General features: G+C 33.8%; 1 protein-coding gene across 1 annotated transcript; it reads right to left on the reverse strand.

Annotated features, from left to right (window-relative positions):
* Positions 1–9,697: 9,697 nt before the first annotated feature.
* LOC149143246 (glyceraldehyde-3-phosphate dehydrogenase A, chloroplastic-like) lies at positions 9,698–18,731 on the reverse strand. The gene is made up of 9 exons (XM_089451738.1): positions 18,618–18,731; positions 12,199–12,321; positions 11,944–12,105; positions 11,634–11,819; positions 11,366–11,526; positions 10,996–11,060; positions 10,700–10,749; positions 10,068–10,489; positions 9,698–9,833 (listed from the first exon to the last, which is right to left on the reverse strand). The coding sequence occupies exons 1-9, from the start codon at positions 18,729–18,731 to the stop codon at positions 9,698–9,700; spliced, it is 1,419 nt and encodes a 472-aa protein (XP_089307864.1).
* Positions 18,732–19,469: the final 738 nt, after the last annotated feature.

The raw sequence follows: 19,469 nt of genomic DNA on the forward strand, positions 1-19,469 counted from the left end.
AAATAAAACAAAAAGCTTCTTACAAATTTCTTTACGTTTTTCAATGGAGCCCACATTAGCCAATGCTAGATCTTAGAGCTTAGGAATTTCCTTAAAAGCCAAAAGTTGAAAAGATTGCAGCTGAGAGAAATGAGCGAGAAAGAAATCATCATCACTATGTTGAGTGCCAACATGGTCATCTATCTATGTCTGTTTTGCAACTGTTGCAACTTTCCAAGCAGGTGTCAGTTGCTTTCCCCTTACAGATTGTCGAGAGCCATCATCCTTAATGTAAAAACAAAAGGAATCATGACCCCTTCTCTCTATTTTGGCTAGTACGCATACAAGAAGGATTGGAGGTGCATCTTTTGCAATACTCTGTAAAAGAGTACAATTGGCAACTTTCACAACAACAATTTTAATAAGCTGCATAAAATCACTATTGCCTCTTACAGTTGCTTTATCATTATGTAGATCACCTCCAATTTTATCTTCACCAGTAGTTTCATCATCCTTCTCTTTATTGAAATCTTGGATTAACTACTCAAAAACCCCTGAGATTATACTTGTGTTTTCCTGTTCTAGAGTCACAACTTTCAACACCTTGAATTTTAGGCCAGGCATCCCAACTTTAATAAATTTAAGAACTCATCTCAATCCCTCATCTCCCACATCTGCATCATCATTGTTCTCTGTGTCAGTATTTGAGTCTTTAGTAGCTTTAGGTGATACTGAAAAGGAAGCATATGGAGATTGTCCATTCCACTACAAGTAGACCACCTGCTCCTTGTATTTTTTATCACTGTCTTTTGTTAAAAAAAAATCAAACAAAGGAACGCCTGGATCTCCTGCAACCAACTGCCTTGCAGTGTAACCCTTGGCAACAAATCTCTCATGTTGAGAATCAATATGGATGGTTATGTCATATGGATCATTTGCACCCTATGCCAAACAAGCCCACCATCCAACGTCATCTTTAATCATTCATTGTAAACCTAGAGTACAATGATCATGTGATGGCACCATTATAGGATCTGAAATGCATGAATAGTTCCCTGAAACATAATTAGCCCAATTTGAAGAAGTGGAATGTTTCTCAATAATCTGTAATGCTTCCATTTGGCCTCCTATTTCCTTTGAATCTGGATGAAATCTTCCTTTCACCATATAATTTCTTCGCAACACCTCGAATCTGGATCAGAAGCCCAGAATTTTGGAAACAATAGAGCTCACCCAATGCAAGAGTTTCATTGGGTTGCAGTTAACATGATAAACTAAACCATGAGAGGTAGAAAGAATCGATGGTATCTTTGATGATCTATGTCGTGATTTGGAGTGTGGTCGAGAACTAGTAGACATGGGAGATAATTGCAAATTTGAAAACCATCATAATAATAATCATGTGTAAAATACTAAGAGAAAGTGCAACCTTAAACACCAATTTTTTTCCCATATAAATCATTTTTAACAAAAATCTATATGTGATAACAGGTCTGAGGTAAGGTTTGAGGGCCACAGGTGCAACACTACATGGAGGACTGTTTGAGGGTTGAGAGACCTATTGTAGGGCCTTCTCTTCAAGTTGCAGGTGCACAAATACTAGCGCAGGTGGAGAAAAGGATGTTAACCCTTGAACAAATTTTGGAGCTCTTGTTGTAGCAAAACCATGGGTTGTAGGGTGCCTTGTGTAGGTTTCCAAACACTAAAACAGTGAGTGGGAAGGTCTAGAATGGACAACAAAAGAGAGTCAGTTGTGTGGAGAAGGGTAACATAGATTTGGAGCATACTTTAGGGAGAAATTGAAGTTTGTGAAGCTTTGTTGTGAACACAGTGAAAGACACACATTTTCAAAGTAAATAGAAGGTCTTTGAGAGGAGACTAAGGACATGATCTTAGTAAATGCAAAACTCATATTTCAGTCATCAACATATTTTGGAGTTTTTCAGTACAACAGACCTGTAGGTTTTTAGTCTAACAGCAGTGAGCCCCAGTAGCCTTTGTCATCCTCTCCCTCTCCCTCTCTCTTAATACTCAATACTTATAACTCAATACTAAATAAGCAGTTATAAATCCATGCTAAGAACCAAACTATCATAGAATATTAAATAACTCTGCAATAAGATAAAGAAGGTGTTCCCAAGAAGGTATTGATGAAAATGGAGGTCTTTCTATAGACTAAGCTCAGAGCCCTTAAGGAAAGCAGTTCATAGGGCTTGAACTCTACAGTTTCTTAAGACAATCTTCACTCCAATGGATGCTTTCTTAAGCTAGTTTTTGAACCAAGGCTAGTAAGATGGAATATTGATATAGACGGGCTTGTCTCTTTAGGCTTTCCACTCTCTTTATTGTTCAAAGAATGGATATTATGTATTATGGCTAGTCACCTACGACTTAGGACTACATCAACAGGTCTATGCTTATTCTGCCATGCTCTAGGGGTCTATTTTACGGTTACAACGAAATTAAATTAGAGTTGTCAGAATCTATTAGCTCGGAATTATGTTTTCAACTTTTGCTTGAATTAGAGGCAACTAAGTTGGACTAAATCCTGTGTTTTACAGGCAAATAAGTTATACTAGAGTTGTTCAAAACCTTTTTAGTGTGGAATTTTGTTTCCAACTTCTATTTTTTTTAGATTGTACAACAAAGTTTGATCAAACGCTGCATATTTCTCCTGTCTCAGACTAAGTTCAGAGGTACTGAAAGAAAATTGTGTGCCTTCTCTTCAAATGATTCTGCCATAGCCATTTATTGCAACTTATTCTGACATATTGGTAAAATTATCATTATTATGATAAATAATTTGTGTTTTTAGAATCGCTAGCTGCTGCAAAATTATCTTTGGACATGTCAGTAGTTTCACAATTTCATGTAGCAAAATCAAGGACAACTGGTTTAGCTTTGAAGATTCTATAATATATGTCATGGAAGGTGATGTGAGTCCTACTGGTCCTGTCCAACTTGAGCTTCCAAGGTAATAAGAAGATTCCTACACTTGTTCTTTTAGAAGTCCTCAAACCTCATTGGCCTTTTATAACCTCTGGTCTACAGGTTTTCCATAGAAGCTTTGGGATATTTGTAGTCATGGTTGTATATAGCGAAAATGTTTTTTCTCTATTCTAATATTGACACTAAGAAGACAATATTAATTGAAGTGCTATGCAACAATATTAACTAAAGTGTTTATATGAACAACTGGCTTAATCCCCTGGGAAAGAACAGTGAAAGGATTATTTTCAATTTTTGGCAAAGATTTTCTCCTAGCATTTCCTCCTTGGATATTTAAGTCCATCTTGTGAGCACCTCAGTTCATGTAATCGTTATATAAAAACTTGGAAGTTTTTCTCATGCCTCTCAACTGGTTTTTGAATTTGAAAATCCCATATCATGCTTTTCAACTGATTTTCAAATTATTTCAAATTATAGATGTTTTCTCTAGCAAAATTGTGTACATGGATGTTCTCTGGCAGGTCTTTTTTGTAAATTTGATCTTGCATAGGTTGGTTCGTTATAGCGCGATAAGGATCTTGGTTATTGGTGTTCAAGACACTACTTTAATATTGTTTAGCTTAAATTTCCAAGTGATTCTTTGATTATAGAAATTCCAGGGTCATTCTGATTTCAAGGAAGCGATATTAGTTCTTAATATTGTTTCTAGGGTCATTTCTATTTCCTATATAATGTTAGTTCCAATGTAATCGCTCATTATTTAAAAGAGACCTTAAGGAGAAATCCACTATATCTAGCTTGAGTGGGCCTAATGGTTAAGAACATGTGTTTCCTCCTAAGAGGTCACAGGTTCAAAACCAGAGGGGGTAGAGTATGTATGCCTTCATTGACTTAGCAGTCAAATCACTGTGTGGAGGTGGGTCCCTTGTTGCACAAGTAAGGGGGTCTCATACACCAATATGGTGTTTGGCTTGGTTGTGACCTTAAAATTGGATAATCAAAATATCCTCTAGAAATTTTAGAATTGTATTTCAATGGTATGAGAGTGCAAGGAAGCCTTGTCTTTAGTGAGGTGCATGATAAGGTAATTCTTGTCTTCAACATGTAGAAAATCTTGTAAGTGTTTGGAGGTTTATTTTGGAATACATCACTATTTTGAGCTAGCCAAATGGAGCAAATCACCTCTACAGCCAAAATGTTGTCTTATGTTCTAGTTGTAGTCCATTCATTTAATGCCTATGTGTTATCTCCAATCCATTGTTTCATTTTACATGGTCTATGAGTGATACCCCATATCTCATTGGTGAGATGACAGTGAATCAAAATGTGATTTCATGCATTCGTGTTATTCTATTAAGAGCGCATGCATTGGGACTTGTCCGTCCTCTTCTTCTAAGCATGTCTAGGTTGGGATTGCACCCTTGATTTGAGATTTGGGGCCCCAAACTTGGTTGTAGATAGTTGTCTTGCATCTAGAGGGTCTAGACTTGTGCTTGAACACCTTATTTGGTACACACCTATTCATAAAGATTCATCAATTGATTTTTCATCATCCTATAGATCAATTTATATTTCATTTTATATGCATGCACATAATCAATCTTCCTAAAACATGGTTGATCTTTGTGTGCCTTAGACCATTAAATGCTACAAATCATAGTGAGATGTGCTTGAGTGTGGGTTAAGTAATTGCATTGTGGGAGAACTAATATGCATTTATAATGTATATCAAAAGAAGAAAGGTGCAACTAATATGCATTTAAAATGTTTATCAAAAGAAGAAAGGTGCATTGTAGAATGCATGTGGGGTCATAAGAGAGGCATCATGTCACTATACTAGGGATATAAAAATAAAAGGGTATAAAAAATGTGAATAAAAAAATGGATACATAAAATATTTAGTGAAAATAAGGATTTTTTACATTGGGAAGGTGTATTGGATATATATTGGTAGGGGGTTAAATAATGGGATTTTTAGAGGTATTTTCCAATATGTAGTCAAATTAAGGGTATTTTTTAGTATGCCACGAATGCACGTGCTATGTCATAGGTTCAGTGAGCGCAACCCCCATGATTTACATGGACCAAGATATGGATGCACATGCTTATGTCTAGTGCTTCCATATCGCTCTAATTTATGATTAGATATTGGCATTGTTGCTTAAAATGCATCAAGAGAAATGTGATTCTTGTTTCGTGGCAAGAATATTCAAAGACTTCTTCTAGCTTGTATTTTTTTTCTTGTTGGTTGGTTGGAAGTTTTCAAGGAACCCCCTGCCCCCTCCCTTGGAACTATGTTTGTATGTAAATATATTGGTGGCTTCAATATGATGTGAACTTTAACACCCAAGCATAGGGCTTTTGCAAATTTTTTCATCTTGAGAATCTTCTATCCTTTAATTTCAAGGAAGTGTTTCTAGCTCTTGAAACTGAGACATTAGAAAACAATCAAGAAATAGAAAATATGAAACATAAAGTTGGAATTAGACTATAAGAATTTATAGTAGAAAGAGTTAAAGATATTGGGTATTTTTTGAGTTTTAGAGAACTCCCAAAAAAAAATTACTAAGACCTTCGAAATCATAAGGGACATATCCATTACAAAATAATTCAATTCACATTTTCACATCGAAAAGGGAATATAAAACATCAAATCACACCATAAATAGAATCATGGGGTCTCTCACATAATTGAAGTAGTAGTTAGTATTTTTTTTTTGAAGCATAACACAATCTCCTATGCAATTTGGTATTCAAGTTGATTAGAAGACATCAGTCTATATTCTTTTAAAAAAAATTCATCCTAGATATAACATGTGGGAAACCAAATGAGAATGAAATGATGCACCAACTTAACGAGGAAATAAAGCTCGTAAACTAAGATCATAAAGCTCTCAATATAATTATTAAAATAGATCATCACTATATTTATTATTAATTACTATAGTTATCACTATATTTATTGTTAATTACTATAGTTATCACTATATTTATTGTTAATTACTATAGTTTCATTACTATAGTTTCAGGATTAGAAAATCCCTAGGCATGCCCTATTAAAAATATATATAATATTAAGATTAAATCCAAACATTGATTTCGAGTTGTAATGAAACATTTTTAAAACTGTGAAATAATAATAGCATACAATTTTTAATTGCAATATTACTCAAGTTTTATTAATATAATTTTAATAATTACATTTTATTTTTATAAAAACGAAATAAAATAATTAATATATTAATATATTATTTTCTTTTAATATATTATTATTAATGAGTGTTTTTTCCTAACATACTTAAAAGTCTTATTTAAGAAAAATTATATGGTTAGAAACCATATTTGAAACGCGTTTATATTATATATATATATATATATATATATATATATATTTGGTATTATATTTAAAATAAATATATTGCGTTTAATTATATTAAATTTAAAAAAAATATGAAAATTATTATTTTATTAAAGGAAAAAGTTAATATTGAGAAGATAATAAATTTGAATTTGTCTATTTTATAATAAAATTGGATATATATATATATATATATATATATATAATTTTGAAACACTTTTGTTTTAGAGAAATAAAATTATAAAGAAATTTTAATAAAACTTTAAAAAATATATTTTAATAATAAAATAAAAAATATATTTTAATAATAAAATTTTGATTAATTAATTAATTGGATATATATATATATATATATATATATATAACTTTAAAAAAATAAATATTTCTAAAATTTAACTAAGTAACTTCTCACTACACTACATTAAAAATTTAGAATTATTCAATATTCCTAAAATAACTTTATTATTTTAAGATTTTCATAATTCAACCAAATAATTTTGTGTTTATGATAAAAGAGTTTAAGTAGTTTTGTAGTTTGGGTTATTTTTATGGAGTTCTTGCTCCATTGCGGCTAGGGTTTCTCTAATGGTCTATGCTTGGCACTGAGCTTCCATAGAGATTCAGGAACTCGCATCATGAAAATTCGTTTTCCCTTGTTTCATAGCTATCCTCTACAAATGAAATGACTTACAAACTTTGTTTTCCTAATTCTTTAGCGTTGTTTTTTGCATTTTAAAGCCTTTTGTTAAGTCGCTATGTTTTATATGTATTTTTTTACTTTCTCAAAATGTCCAATATTATCCAAATTGGATCTCTGTGGGTCTGTTATGTCATGGCTAAGGTTTCCATAGCTACTTGAAACCTCGATGTTGAGCTTCCATGGAGACTCTTAGGGAAACTTCACTATCGATATCTAGTTCGTCATTGCTCATGGATAAGGTTTAAAGGATATCACGTGGGTGTTGGGTTTGTTGTTTGGTTTAATGCATGTATAATGACTTTTTGTCAATTGGGAAAATCATGAACCCTTGGGTGTTTTCTATTCTGGAAATTGGTATTACACATTCCTTTTTGAAAAGCAGGGAGATAGAGACCATATCTATAAGTCAGGGCCTTATTTCATGGGTAACAGAGGTTTGTTTCTCATTCATTGGTATATGGAATTTGATTCTATGATGGAAATTTCATCTGCACTTGTGTGGATCAGAATGTGATTTCTCCCTCTTCTTTGTTGGGGAGAACATATTTTTAAGGATATAGGAGATAAACTAGGTCAATATATTACTAGTGATGTGAGACATGGGAACAACTTTACATGTGTTGTAATTTGTGTTGAAATGGTTTTCTCAAAAGGCCTCCTTGAGGCGATTCAACTAAATCTAGATGGTTGGTCTCATAAACAGGTTCGTTTCAAGTGTAATATCTGTCATGAGTATGGACGCTTTGAGAAAAATTATACAAAAGCTTCATTTTATTGAAGTTCTCCAAATCCATTGCCCCCTCCTAAAGAAGAGGAATGAAAAAATAAGCAAGGATACATTCTAGTTAAAGGGAAACATAAGAAACATGGAAATAAGAAGCAACAAAGATGTATGGTTGAATCTCTGCATTAGCCCCTTCATAATAATAGCTTTGAAGTCTTAAAGGTCCTTGAGGAAGAAGGTGAGAACCTTGAGGTCCAAGCATATCAACCAGTACCAGATCATTTATCTTTAAAGAATACTCATGTTCCAAAGGTCCATCCTAACGAAAGATGAAGAAAATCCAAATTAAAACTCTCCAAAGAAAACTTTTGTGGTGGACAAGTTTTCGCCAAAGGTTCCTCCTACATTGAATGATGAAGAAGTTGGTAAGGTGGTCAAGAAGAAATACAAAACTTGTTCTTCTCCCCCTTCCTATTTAGATGTGCTTACAAGTCAATGTTCTTCCCCACTAGTCACAAGAAGCAAGAAAGATCATAGGATAAAGAACTTGGGTTCTAAGCCCTATCTTGCTCCTTGTGGGTCCAACTGTGGACCATCTTCTAGCAATTTATAGAAATGCCTCTGCATTTTCTGTAAACACTTTCTATAGGAATAAACATTTGAAGATTTAGTTTTTGGAATTTGGCCCCCATTTTCTTATTGGGTGGAGATTGATTCTTAACCTTTCTAGAATTTTATGAGGCAAAAACAATGTATCTCTTGATGTACTTGCCCCATGGAGGTGTTGATTTTTAATATAATCAATATACTCATTCTTGATATCATAAATAAAAATAAAAGAAAACAATATAATAAAAGAGTTAATTAAAAATATTCAATCTTGAATTTAAAAATATAATAGCACAATCATATTAACTAAATGACTTGATAAACCTCAATTTATAATCAACACTAAAACATCTCATCATACATCCCATATTGTCAAAATTAAAAAAATCATAAATACTAACAAAATTAAAATTTTATTTTAAATTATTATTATTTTTATTAATTATAAAAGAATTAAAAAAATCATAAATACTAACAAAATTAAAATTTTATTTTAAATTATTATTATTTTTATTAATTATAAAAGAATTAATATATGAATTAAAGATATATATTAAAAAATGTAAGAATATTTTTAACAATAAAAATTCACCTCATTTTACTATTGACATTTTTAATGTATAAATAAATGTTATTAAGAAATCAATACATCCCTTATCAATATCAATCAAAATATTTTTTTTAATTTTTTTTTGTTATTTTTTAAATTAAATTAAAAATTAAAATCTTAAATTAAGATTGAAAAAATATCAATATCAATCAAAATATTTTTTATATTTTATTTTAATTTAATTTTGTTATTTTTTTAATTAAATTGAAAAAAAAACTACACATCATAATCTTGCTTTTTAAAGTCATCCATTATTAAAATAAAGTTTTACAATAAACAGTGATAATACCATCCTTGATAAAGAGAAGCTACACACCGTAATAATGCTTTTTAAAGTCATCCATTATTTAAAATAAGGTTTTACAATAAACAGTCATAATACCATCCTTCAAAAAGTTTTCAGATTTTTAAATAACGAATATATTATTTATATGAAAATATATTATTATAAATCTATATCAACGCTGCGTGACAATGGAGAGGAGCATCAAACATGTCTTTCGACTGTATCAAAACCATAAAACTAAAACGATCCAAGGGTGTAGAAAATCTCAGAATAAAGTGGGACTTCAAATAACAGCTTTGTTACAGAGTGACTACAAAGATGAGGACCATTAACAACAATGGAAGGGAAGAAGTATCACAAATATCTTTAACATCACACCGAAACAACACCAAAACATAAATTAATTTTATTTTCTTCCTCTTTCATTTTTATTATGCAATGTGACTAAAGAGGGTCGAAAGAGGGAGTAGCCAACGCTAGAATTAAACGTCGTATATTTTGCATTCAACGTCCTCTATATCGACCCTGCACATTTCCTCTTCCTCAAGAACAAGAACTTCGCCCAAGGTCGCTGCATATTTTGCATGCACCGTGTGTGCAAACTCTACAACTCTCTGGCTGTTTATTACAAAACGAAACATACAATCAAAGTTAAGTAACCATTTATTTAATCTAAAAGTTGGGTAAATAAAAAATATGGACTGAGAAGGCAATGCATCAACATATTATCTATATATGTTTGTGTATATATCTAATGGTTTAATTCTTGACCAGTTTGAAACTTTCAGTCGTTTAAAATGATAAATGAGCAATACTGCTAAAAGCATAATATTTGTGTTACGAGATGAATACCTGTAAGCCCATTCATTGTCAAACCAAGCGACCACTTTGATCATGTCCTCTCCCATGACCATGGTGAGTGTAGTATCTACAGTGGCCGAAGCGTGGGAACCGAGAAAGTCCATGGACACCAAGGGATTGTCACACACTGCAACAATTCCTTGGAGGGGTCCATCCGAAGCAGCCTTCTTGAAGGCTTTCTTCACATCATCTAGGGTAAACCCCTTATTCCCCACGGTGACCACCAAGTCCACGACAGAAACGTTGGGGGTGGGCACGCGCATAGCAATGCCGTTGAACTTATCGTTGAGATTGAGAGTGCTGGGCAGCACTCGAGAGAGTGTATTAATGGATATATCGATGTTTGTTGGAACTATGTTTAGCGCTGCCGCCCTTGCTCTTCTCTTGTCACAGTGTATTGCATCCAACAGACTCTGCATTGAGTCACCCAAATTTAAATGAAACCTTTCCGTAACCATTCATCTAATTATATGAAACAATAAGAGTTTTCTGGTTCGAATTCTTTATCAACGTTAATAACATGAATTTAGTGGAACTAGATTTATTAAAATGTGACGAAGAACTGTGGAATCCGTCTATTCAAAATTTCGCACTCGTTTTCTTTCAAAAAGTTTTCCAATCACCTGATCGCTGGTGTATGAAAGTGTTGCAGTCACACTCCCTTTCGCTATACCTGCAACATCGACATGACACCATTCTTATGTTATATTGGTAAGCTCGACCGATTTCGACGACATACAATTATAACCAAGTAAAATTTCCATGGATACCTGCAATATAGCTGGGCCGATTTTGTTCTTGTTTTAATCAATTAAGCACTTAGATAGATCTATTAAGCCCTTAGCGAAATATTTGTAGCCACCCTTAACAGAATTAATCTCCTAAAACAAATACCATAAATCAGGAAGCAATTACTTACCACCGAACTCCTCGTTCAGTATTTTGATTAAGGGAGCAAGGCAATTTACTATGCCAGAGCCATTACTGCAAAAAGTAAGTTATGTTATGTCAAAATCAAGTAAGGATTGATATTATTATGTTTTAGTGTTTGTAAAGATTGGAAAAGAGAAAAAGACTTCGGTGAGAAACCAGAAATCAAATATCTTCTTTAACACACACACAGAATAATTCTACAGCACTAAAATTTGAATCGGAACTATCTATGACGAATATTACTGGAACACATTCGGGCCACCTGCAGATCTTTCTCAATGGTCAAAAGATTATAAAGATTGATGAAAGTGACATGACTCTGAGAAAGGAATGAAATGATGGTTTGCTTTTTCAACCTAATGATGTTGTGCTCGTCGTGAGAGTATTCGCTGTCATTGATTCCCACAACATATGTGGGAATATCGTCGCCCCTCCCAGGTGCTGTGATGATCACCTTTTTAGCCCCCGCTCCAATGTGCTTCTCAGCTTGGGTTCTCTCTGTAAACTTTCCGGTCGCCTGCATCATTGGATTGCATTAATTCAGGCTCAACTATATCTATGTCAACTATAGTTACTACGTATTCGAAGCATAATATATGTATTTCAAGATATATAAGCCCTTACCTCGATGACAAGGTCAACACCGAGGTTCGCCCATGGCAATTGCGAGGGGTCTTTCTCAGAAAGAACATAGATTGGCTTCCCACCCACGTGCATGCTTCTGTAGCCACTCCCATCAGCTTTAAATACGCCCTCCACATCAGCATCAAATTTACCCAGAATTGAGTCATACTTCAGAAGGTGAGCAGCCTGCATTCACAATTCAAAGTAAAACTATACGCTCAGTTTCATAAATATGGAAAAGAAATGCCATCTAAACATATGGAGAATATATATATATATGAACGGCCTCCCCTCCCCTATTATAACATACATTTTCGACACCAGTAGTGTCATTGATGGCGACTATTTCAAGAGGCGAGCGCTTGTGGCCATGCCAGCAACGCATAAAATTGCGGCCAATGCGTCCGAATCCGTTGATAGCGACTTTCATCTTTGCAACGGTTACTCCTCTCACGGCTCCTGAGTTTCCAGCCTGATTATTTCAGTTACCAAATAAAATGCATCAGCAAATATTGGCGGCGCGAGCTGTGATGAGTGGATAAGATTGGGAATAGTATTGACTCACATTAGCTACAACCTGTGAGGCAACCGCATCAAAGAGGCTGAGGTTGTTCTCCCGTGCTTGTCTTCCATATGTGATACAACCAGATGTCGTTTTCAGCCCCGCAAACTCTGATATTTCAGCTCTCTGCAGGGCACATAAGATGATTGTTAGTAGTATTATTATTATTTTTAAGGTGAAAGTTAACCTAAATTATTATTTTACTGGTTTGTAGGACCAGGGATTGTTAGAAATCTGCTATTGGAAACAGTAAATGCTTTTAACGTTAAAGCAATTTCTAATCTTAATGTGACCCGATCTAATCTTAAAGCATTTAGATCTTATCTTAAAGCAGTTTCTAATCTAAAGCATTAGATCTTAAGCGTTGAATTGGTATATGATGGACGTACCAGATTAGAGTTAAATAATATATAAAGGATTGGGTCCTCTCTCTCCCACACAAGAGTTGTATTCTTCTTCATCAAGAAACACATAAAGGAAGTGAGGGCAAGAGGAGAGAAACCGAATTCTGAGAAGAAGACAGAAGATGGCAGCCATTACATCTTCCGCTGTTAGTCAAGGTATGTCATCTTAAACAACATATTAAGTTCTGAATGTGAAATATTTGGTATTGATAATCTTTGGCTGTTAGTAGCTATATTTTACATTTGGTATCAGAGCCACAATCAATAACTGAATATTTCCTATGATTGCAATTGATCTGTTCTGTGCTTTACTCATGTGATTGAGCCTTCGGGAAACTGTGGGGGTTTCATGAAATGATCACGCATTCATGAGTCCTTTGACTATGCGCCTATTGACCCCTGTTTGCATCCTTTCGTTGTTAACCAAGTCCTGTGCATGCTTCACAAAAGGGGTTAAGAGCTTACCTCTAGGTTTTCGAATGAACCCATTTCACTTCTCGAAGATATTAGGCTGCTATTTAGTGGCTGTAACGTGTTGAATTTTTCTTTTGACCAAGAGACTTACGACTGGCACTTATACAAATCAAGGTCATCGCTATAATTATTATAAGAACAATAGGGGCGCGTATTAAAATACGACTCCAAATCCCACAAAATTATGAATCCCGATGGCTAGCCGTTTCTGTGGTTCACTTCGCTGTATAGCCTGTCCGGTTCCATTAAAGCTGCATGCACATAAAACCCCATACTCCATTTCCTTCATTATTGATTGGTGAATGCTCGAAAGCCACAATGACTGATCAGTATATGCTTGTTTCGAAAGTTATGTCATAAGCTTCTAGGATCTTCCCTCCTAAATAAAATAATTTTGGGTTTCTTTACATGCTACTCTTCACGCATGTCATGGATGCTATTCTTGGTTTATGATTAATATTATTGTGATGGCTTTGAAACAAACCGTGTCGATTCCAATTTTAAAATGTAACGCCCAATTGAAATTGAAACGCTGAATCTTTGCGTGGACAAAGGGCAAAAATCCCAAATACGAAACGTCCGAATCGTATACGATGCCTATACGGTAAAGCTTCAAAATTGACACTCGCTTGCACGCTTTTTAGAAGCTTTCCAATATGGGATTAGACCTGAGATATGGGATTGGTCAGAAACATTTTGATAAAGGGGATCACAAGGCAACTGTGTACGTCGTATGACTGGGAGGCGTGGCCTGTTCATTACTAAAATTTTCTCGCTTGCAAAAGTTGAGTAGAACTCCTGTAGGAAAGTTACAGTTTCGATTGACGTTTGAAATTTGGGCATAAAAGTAATTGCTCTATGACTGATTGTTTTGCATAAGGTATGTGTTATAAATTATTTATGCACATGAGATTTATGATTTTGTTAATCACCAAAGTGGTCAAAATCAGAATGTTGTTCTGCATAAGGTATGTGTTATAAATTATTTATGCACATGAGATTTATGATTTTGTTAATCACCAAAGTGGTCAAAATCAGAATAATCATTTAGTGCATAAATGACATAATGATTATTGATAGAAATTGCCAGTTATAATAATACCAATTAAAAACTGGCGTCACTAATGATAGAACCTGAGAACTTACCCAAAGGAAAGTCTTGTTCTATAACTAGTTGACATGATGAGGTTTGATAGATATTTTGATTAAATAAATATTGATCATCCAAAGATATCAGTTCTATTTAATTGAATATATGTATTACCTACTTATGTTTTGGTATTTAATTATGTTAAGTATAAGATAGTATCTACCCAAAGGAGTGCTATATTATACTATTATGTCTACATCTGAATCGCATTAGTTATGAGCTTATAGTTATTTCATTTTTGATTTGCAGGTTATCTATCTTTCGTATGTTTTGAATCAAATTTAGTTGAAGTTCCTATTAATACATGGTGGCTTGATACTGGTGCTACAACTCATGTTTCCAACAATATGCAGGGATTTCTTACAATCCGAACCATAAATCCAAATGAAGATCGTTTTCTCTTTATGGGAAATGGAATGAAATATTAAATTAAAGGCATTGGGACTTATCGTCTAATTCTAGAAAGTGAATATGTATTAGACTTATACAGTACCCTTTATGTACCTTCATTATCTAGAAACCTTATTTCCGCAAGTAAATTGGATATTTCTAGTTTTAGATGTATGATTGGATCTGGCTGTTTTGATTTATATAAGAATACTGATAATGTTGGTTCTGGTATTCTAATTGATGGTTTATATAAATTGAAACTGAATGACACTTATGCGAATTCCTTGTTGAATGTAGTAAATAATGTTGGATGTAAACATAGCAGGTTGAATGAAAATTCTGCTTTCTTGTGGCATAAAGGACTAGGTCATATATCCAAAGAAAGAATGATGAGATTAGTAAGTAATGAAATTTTGTCAAATTTGGACTTTAGTGATCTAGAATTATGTGTGGATTGTATTAAAGGTAAACAAATCAAACATAATAAGAAAGGAGCCACTAGAAGCAGCCAGCTTCATGAAATAATACACACTGATATTTGCTGACCTATGGACACTCCAGCCTTTAATGGAGAAAAGTATTTCATCACTTTCATTGACGATTTTTCTCGTTATGGTTATGTCTATTTGCTTCATGAAAAATCTCAATCTGTGAATGTCCTTGAGATGTTTGTAAAGGAAGTTGAGAGGCAATTAGATAAAAAGGTGAAAATCATAAGGTCTGATAGAGGTGGTGAATATTATGGTAAATATAATGAGTCAGGCCAGTGTCCAGGTCCATTTGCAAAATTCCTCGAAAGTCATGGCATATGTGCGCAATACACAATGCCAGGTACACCACAGCAAAATGGTGTAGCAGAAAGGCGCAATAGGACGTTAATGGATATGATTAGGAGTATGATGTCAGATTCTACACTACCTAAGAATTTGTGGTCGTATGCTCTCAAAACCGCTAACTATTTATTGAATAGGGTTCCTAGTAAAGTTGTTCAAAAGACTCCTTTTGAGTTATGGACTAACAGGAAACCTAGCTTAAGACACCTGCATGTTTGGGGTTGTCCAGTGGAAGCGAGAATTTATAATCCACATGAAAAGAAATTAGATTCTCGAACGATCAGTGGGTATTTTTTAGGTTACCTTAAGAAATCTAAAGGGTATGTGTTTTACTGTCCTAATCATAGTCCAAGAATTATAGAAACTGGTAATGCAAGATTCATTGAGAATGGTGAAGTCAGTGGGAGTACTAGAAGAGAAATAGTAGAAATAAAGGAAACAAGGGTAAATGTTACATTGCCTAGAATAGTTCCTCCATCTACTATTACTCCAAATGTTGTTCCAGCTGTTGTAGAACAACATGATGATAATGAACAACATATAAATGAAGAAGTATTTCCTGAAGGAAATGACTTACATAATACTGATATGCATGAACCACAACAAGTAGCATTAAGAAGACCTCAAAGAAATCGTAGGTCAGCTATTTCTGATGATTATGTGGTTTATATGCAAGAATCAGATTATGATATTGGAATCAATAAGGATCCAATTTCGTTTTCACATGCTGTAGAAAGTAAAGAGTCAAAGGAATGGATTAATGCCATGAAAGAAGAAATGAAATCCATGCAACATAATGAAGTTTGGGATCTCGTTGAGTTACCACATGGCTGTAAAAGAGTCGGATGCAAATGGATTTTTAAAACCAAACACGACTCTAGTGGTAATATCGAACGGTATAAAGCTAGACTTGTTGCTAAGGGTTACACTCAGAAAGATGGTGTTGATTACAAGGAGACATTTTCTCCTGTTTCGAAAAGGGACTCACTAAGAATAATAATGGCATTAGTAGCTCATTATGATTTGGAGTTACATCAAATGGATGTGAAAACAACCTTTCTGAATGGAGATCTTGATGAGGATGTTTATATGGATCAACCTGAGGGTTTTTCTGTAGAAGGTAAAGAACAATTGGTGTGTAAACTTAAGAAGTCAATATATGGGCTTAAACAAGCATCCCGGCAATGGTATATTAAGTTCAATACCATTATTACATCTTTTGGTTTTAAGGAAAATACGGTTGATCACTGTATATACCAAAAGATCAGTGGGAGCAAGTTTATTTTTCTGGTCCTTTATGTTGATGACATCTTGCTTGCTGCAAATAATTTAAGTATATTGCATGAGACTAAGGAATTTCTCTCAACGAACTTTGAAATGAAAGATATGGGAGAGGCATCCTATGTGATTGGAATAGAAATATTCCGTGATCGATCACAAGGAATATTGGGATTGTCTCAAAAAGGATATGTCGAAAGGATTCTAGAGAGATTTGGAATGAGTAAGTGTTCACCTGGAATAGTTCCTGTACAGAAAGGTGATAAATTCAATCTCATGCAATGTCCTAAGAATGATGTTGAACGAAAAGAAATGGAATCAATTCCATATGCATATGTTGTTGGTAGCCTAATGTATGCTCAAACCTGTACTAGACCGGATATCAGCTTTGCGGTCGGTATGTTAGGGAGGTATCAAAGTAATCCAGGAAGGGAACATTGGCAAGTTGCAAAGAAAGTTTTGAGGTACTTACAAGGCACGAAAAATTACATGCTCATGTATAGAAGATCCAATGAATCAGAGGTGATTGGATATAGCGATTCAGATTTTGCTGGATGCATCGATACTAGAAAATCGACTTTTGGTTACTTGTTTATATTTGCTCAAGGCGCCATATCATGGAAAAGTGCGAAACAGACTATCGTTGCTTCATCCACTATGGAGGCAGAATTTGTGGCATGTTTTGAAGCCACAATTCATGCATTATGGTTGCGGAACTTTATTTCAGGACTTGCGGTTGTCGACACCATTAGCAAGCCGCTAAAAATTTATTGTGATAACTCTGCAGCAGTATTTTTCTCAAAGAACGACAAGTACTCTAAAGGTGCCAAACATATAGAACTGAAGTATCTTGTTGTGAAAGATGAGGTTCAGAAACAAAGAGTGTCAATCATGCACATCAGAACAGAACTTATGATTGCAGACCCTTTGACGAAAGGGTTACAACCAAAACAATTTAAGGAACATGTTCAAAGAATGGGTCTCGGTTGTATTAAGGAACATGTTCAAAGAACGAGTCTTGGTTGTATTAATAATAATTGATGTGTGACATTCTGAGCTCTTTTATGTGTTTCTGATATACAATTATGTGTCTCTTGTTTTAATGTAGTAGTACTTATTTTATGTAATTTTAAACAAGAAAGAGTCTTATAAAGATATTATGTTTAATCATTATGATATAAGACATTATTTGGACCATTATGCTGTTTTATATAAATTATGAGTATGAATTGATGGATTGCTAGTATTGTAGTATATGGAAGGGAATGCATTGAATTAATAGTGCACAACCGCCATAACTCTCAGCAATTTATCATAGTATGATGTTCAACACTTAATATTATGAATAGTCGGGTCAAGTGGGAGAATGTTAGAAATATGCTATTGGAAACACCAAATGCTTTTAACGTTAAAGCAGTTTCTAATCTTAATGTGACCCGATCTAATCTTAAAGCATTTAGATCTTATCTTAAAGCAGTTTCTAATCTAAAGCATTAGATCTTAAGCGTTGAATTGGTATATGATGGACGTACCAGATTAGAGTTAAATAATATATAAAGGATTGGGTCCTCTCTCTCCCACACAAGAGTTGTATTCTTCTTCATCAAGAAACACATAAAGAAAGTGAGGGCAAGAGGAGAGAAACCGAATTCTGAGAAGACAGAAGACAGAAGATGGCAGCCATTACATCTTCCGTTGTTAGTCAAGGTATGTCATCTTAAACAACATATTAAGTTCTGAATGTGAAATATTTGGTATTGATAATCTTTGGCTGTTAGTAGCTATATTTTACAGGGATTTATTAATCTTAAACTTGTAATTTTTTTAAAGAGAAAACACATCATTCAAACTATATTAGAAACTGAAGAAAATATGAATAGTAAAAAAACAAACCTTGAAGACAGAGGGAAGTGAGCGGGTCAAAGATGAGGATCTGGCAGTTGCAGGGCGATGCGCAGGAGGGGGAGCTGCAATGTTGGCTACTTGGGCGGATGAAGGTAGCGCCATTCTCGACGTCATGTATGCTATCAGGGATTGATGGCAATAATTCCTTGCAATGACTGATCGATCGATCCGTCTGTGTCTATATATATAGAGACACAGAGAGTACACTACCCTAGGAACCCTACTATATGGTATTGGATATGCTTTACTTCTGTTACAACAACATTCGATATTCGGCGTTCTATTTCTTTGCAGGAAGGTACTCGATAATATTCGCAGGTAATTCTCGGTTCCTTCCGCGCTACCGAGGACTTTCATTGTTTTTTCCACTGTAAATGTGCCACTAAAGTAAAGCGTGTGTGTATATAAATGGAAAAGTATGCGCGCCTGTAAACGGGACATTAAATTAAAATTATGTTATCATCATGAAGGTCGGGCATCAAACCGAAAGTATGCTTTCAGTCTTAAGGGTGTAATAAAATATTCTATAATAATTACCAATCATATTTAAAGTACGTTAGAATTTCAATGGAAGTCGATGGTAGGTAGAAAAAGTGTATTATCGTGGATTCTTTTTAGATATTAGGTTATATAAATTTATTATCAAAATAAAATGATTTTAAAAAACACTTATATAAAATAAAAGTAAGGGAAATTTTTAATTTCCAAAATTATTTTAAATTCAAAAATTAATAATAAAATATTAAAATAAATTATAATGTTTTATTAATATTTTTTTCGAAGATTAGTGTTTAATAAATAATAAAATTTCAATTAAAATAAGAACTTTACAAAGGAGTT

This window comes from Pinus tabuliformis, chromosome X, assembly GCF_031772625.1.
Source record: "Pinus tabuliformis cultivar Carrire ecotype Pingquan chromosome X, CPIR1, whole genome shotgun sequence".
Lineage (NCBI taxonomy): Eukaryota > Viridiplantae > Streptophyta > Pinopsida > Pinales > Pinaceae > Pinus > Pinus tabuliformis.

Coding starts and splice junctions, on each gene's coding strand:
- LOC149143246 (XM_089451738.1), bottom strand. CDS start 18,731: ATGGCGCTACCTTCATCCGCCCAAGTAGCCAACATTGCAGCTCCCCCT. Junction 10,490..10,699: donor TTTCATACACCAGCGATCAG/GTGATTGGAAAA, acceptor GACTCAATGCAG/AGTCTGTTGGATGCAATACA. Junction 9,834..10,067: donor GACAATGAATGGGCTTACAG/GTATTCATCTCG, acceptor TGTAATAAACAG/CCAGAGAGTTGTAGAGTTTG.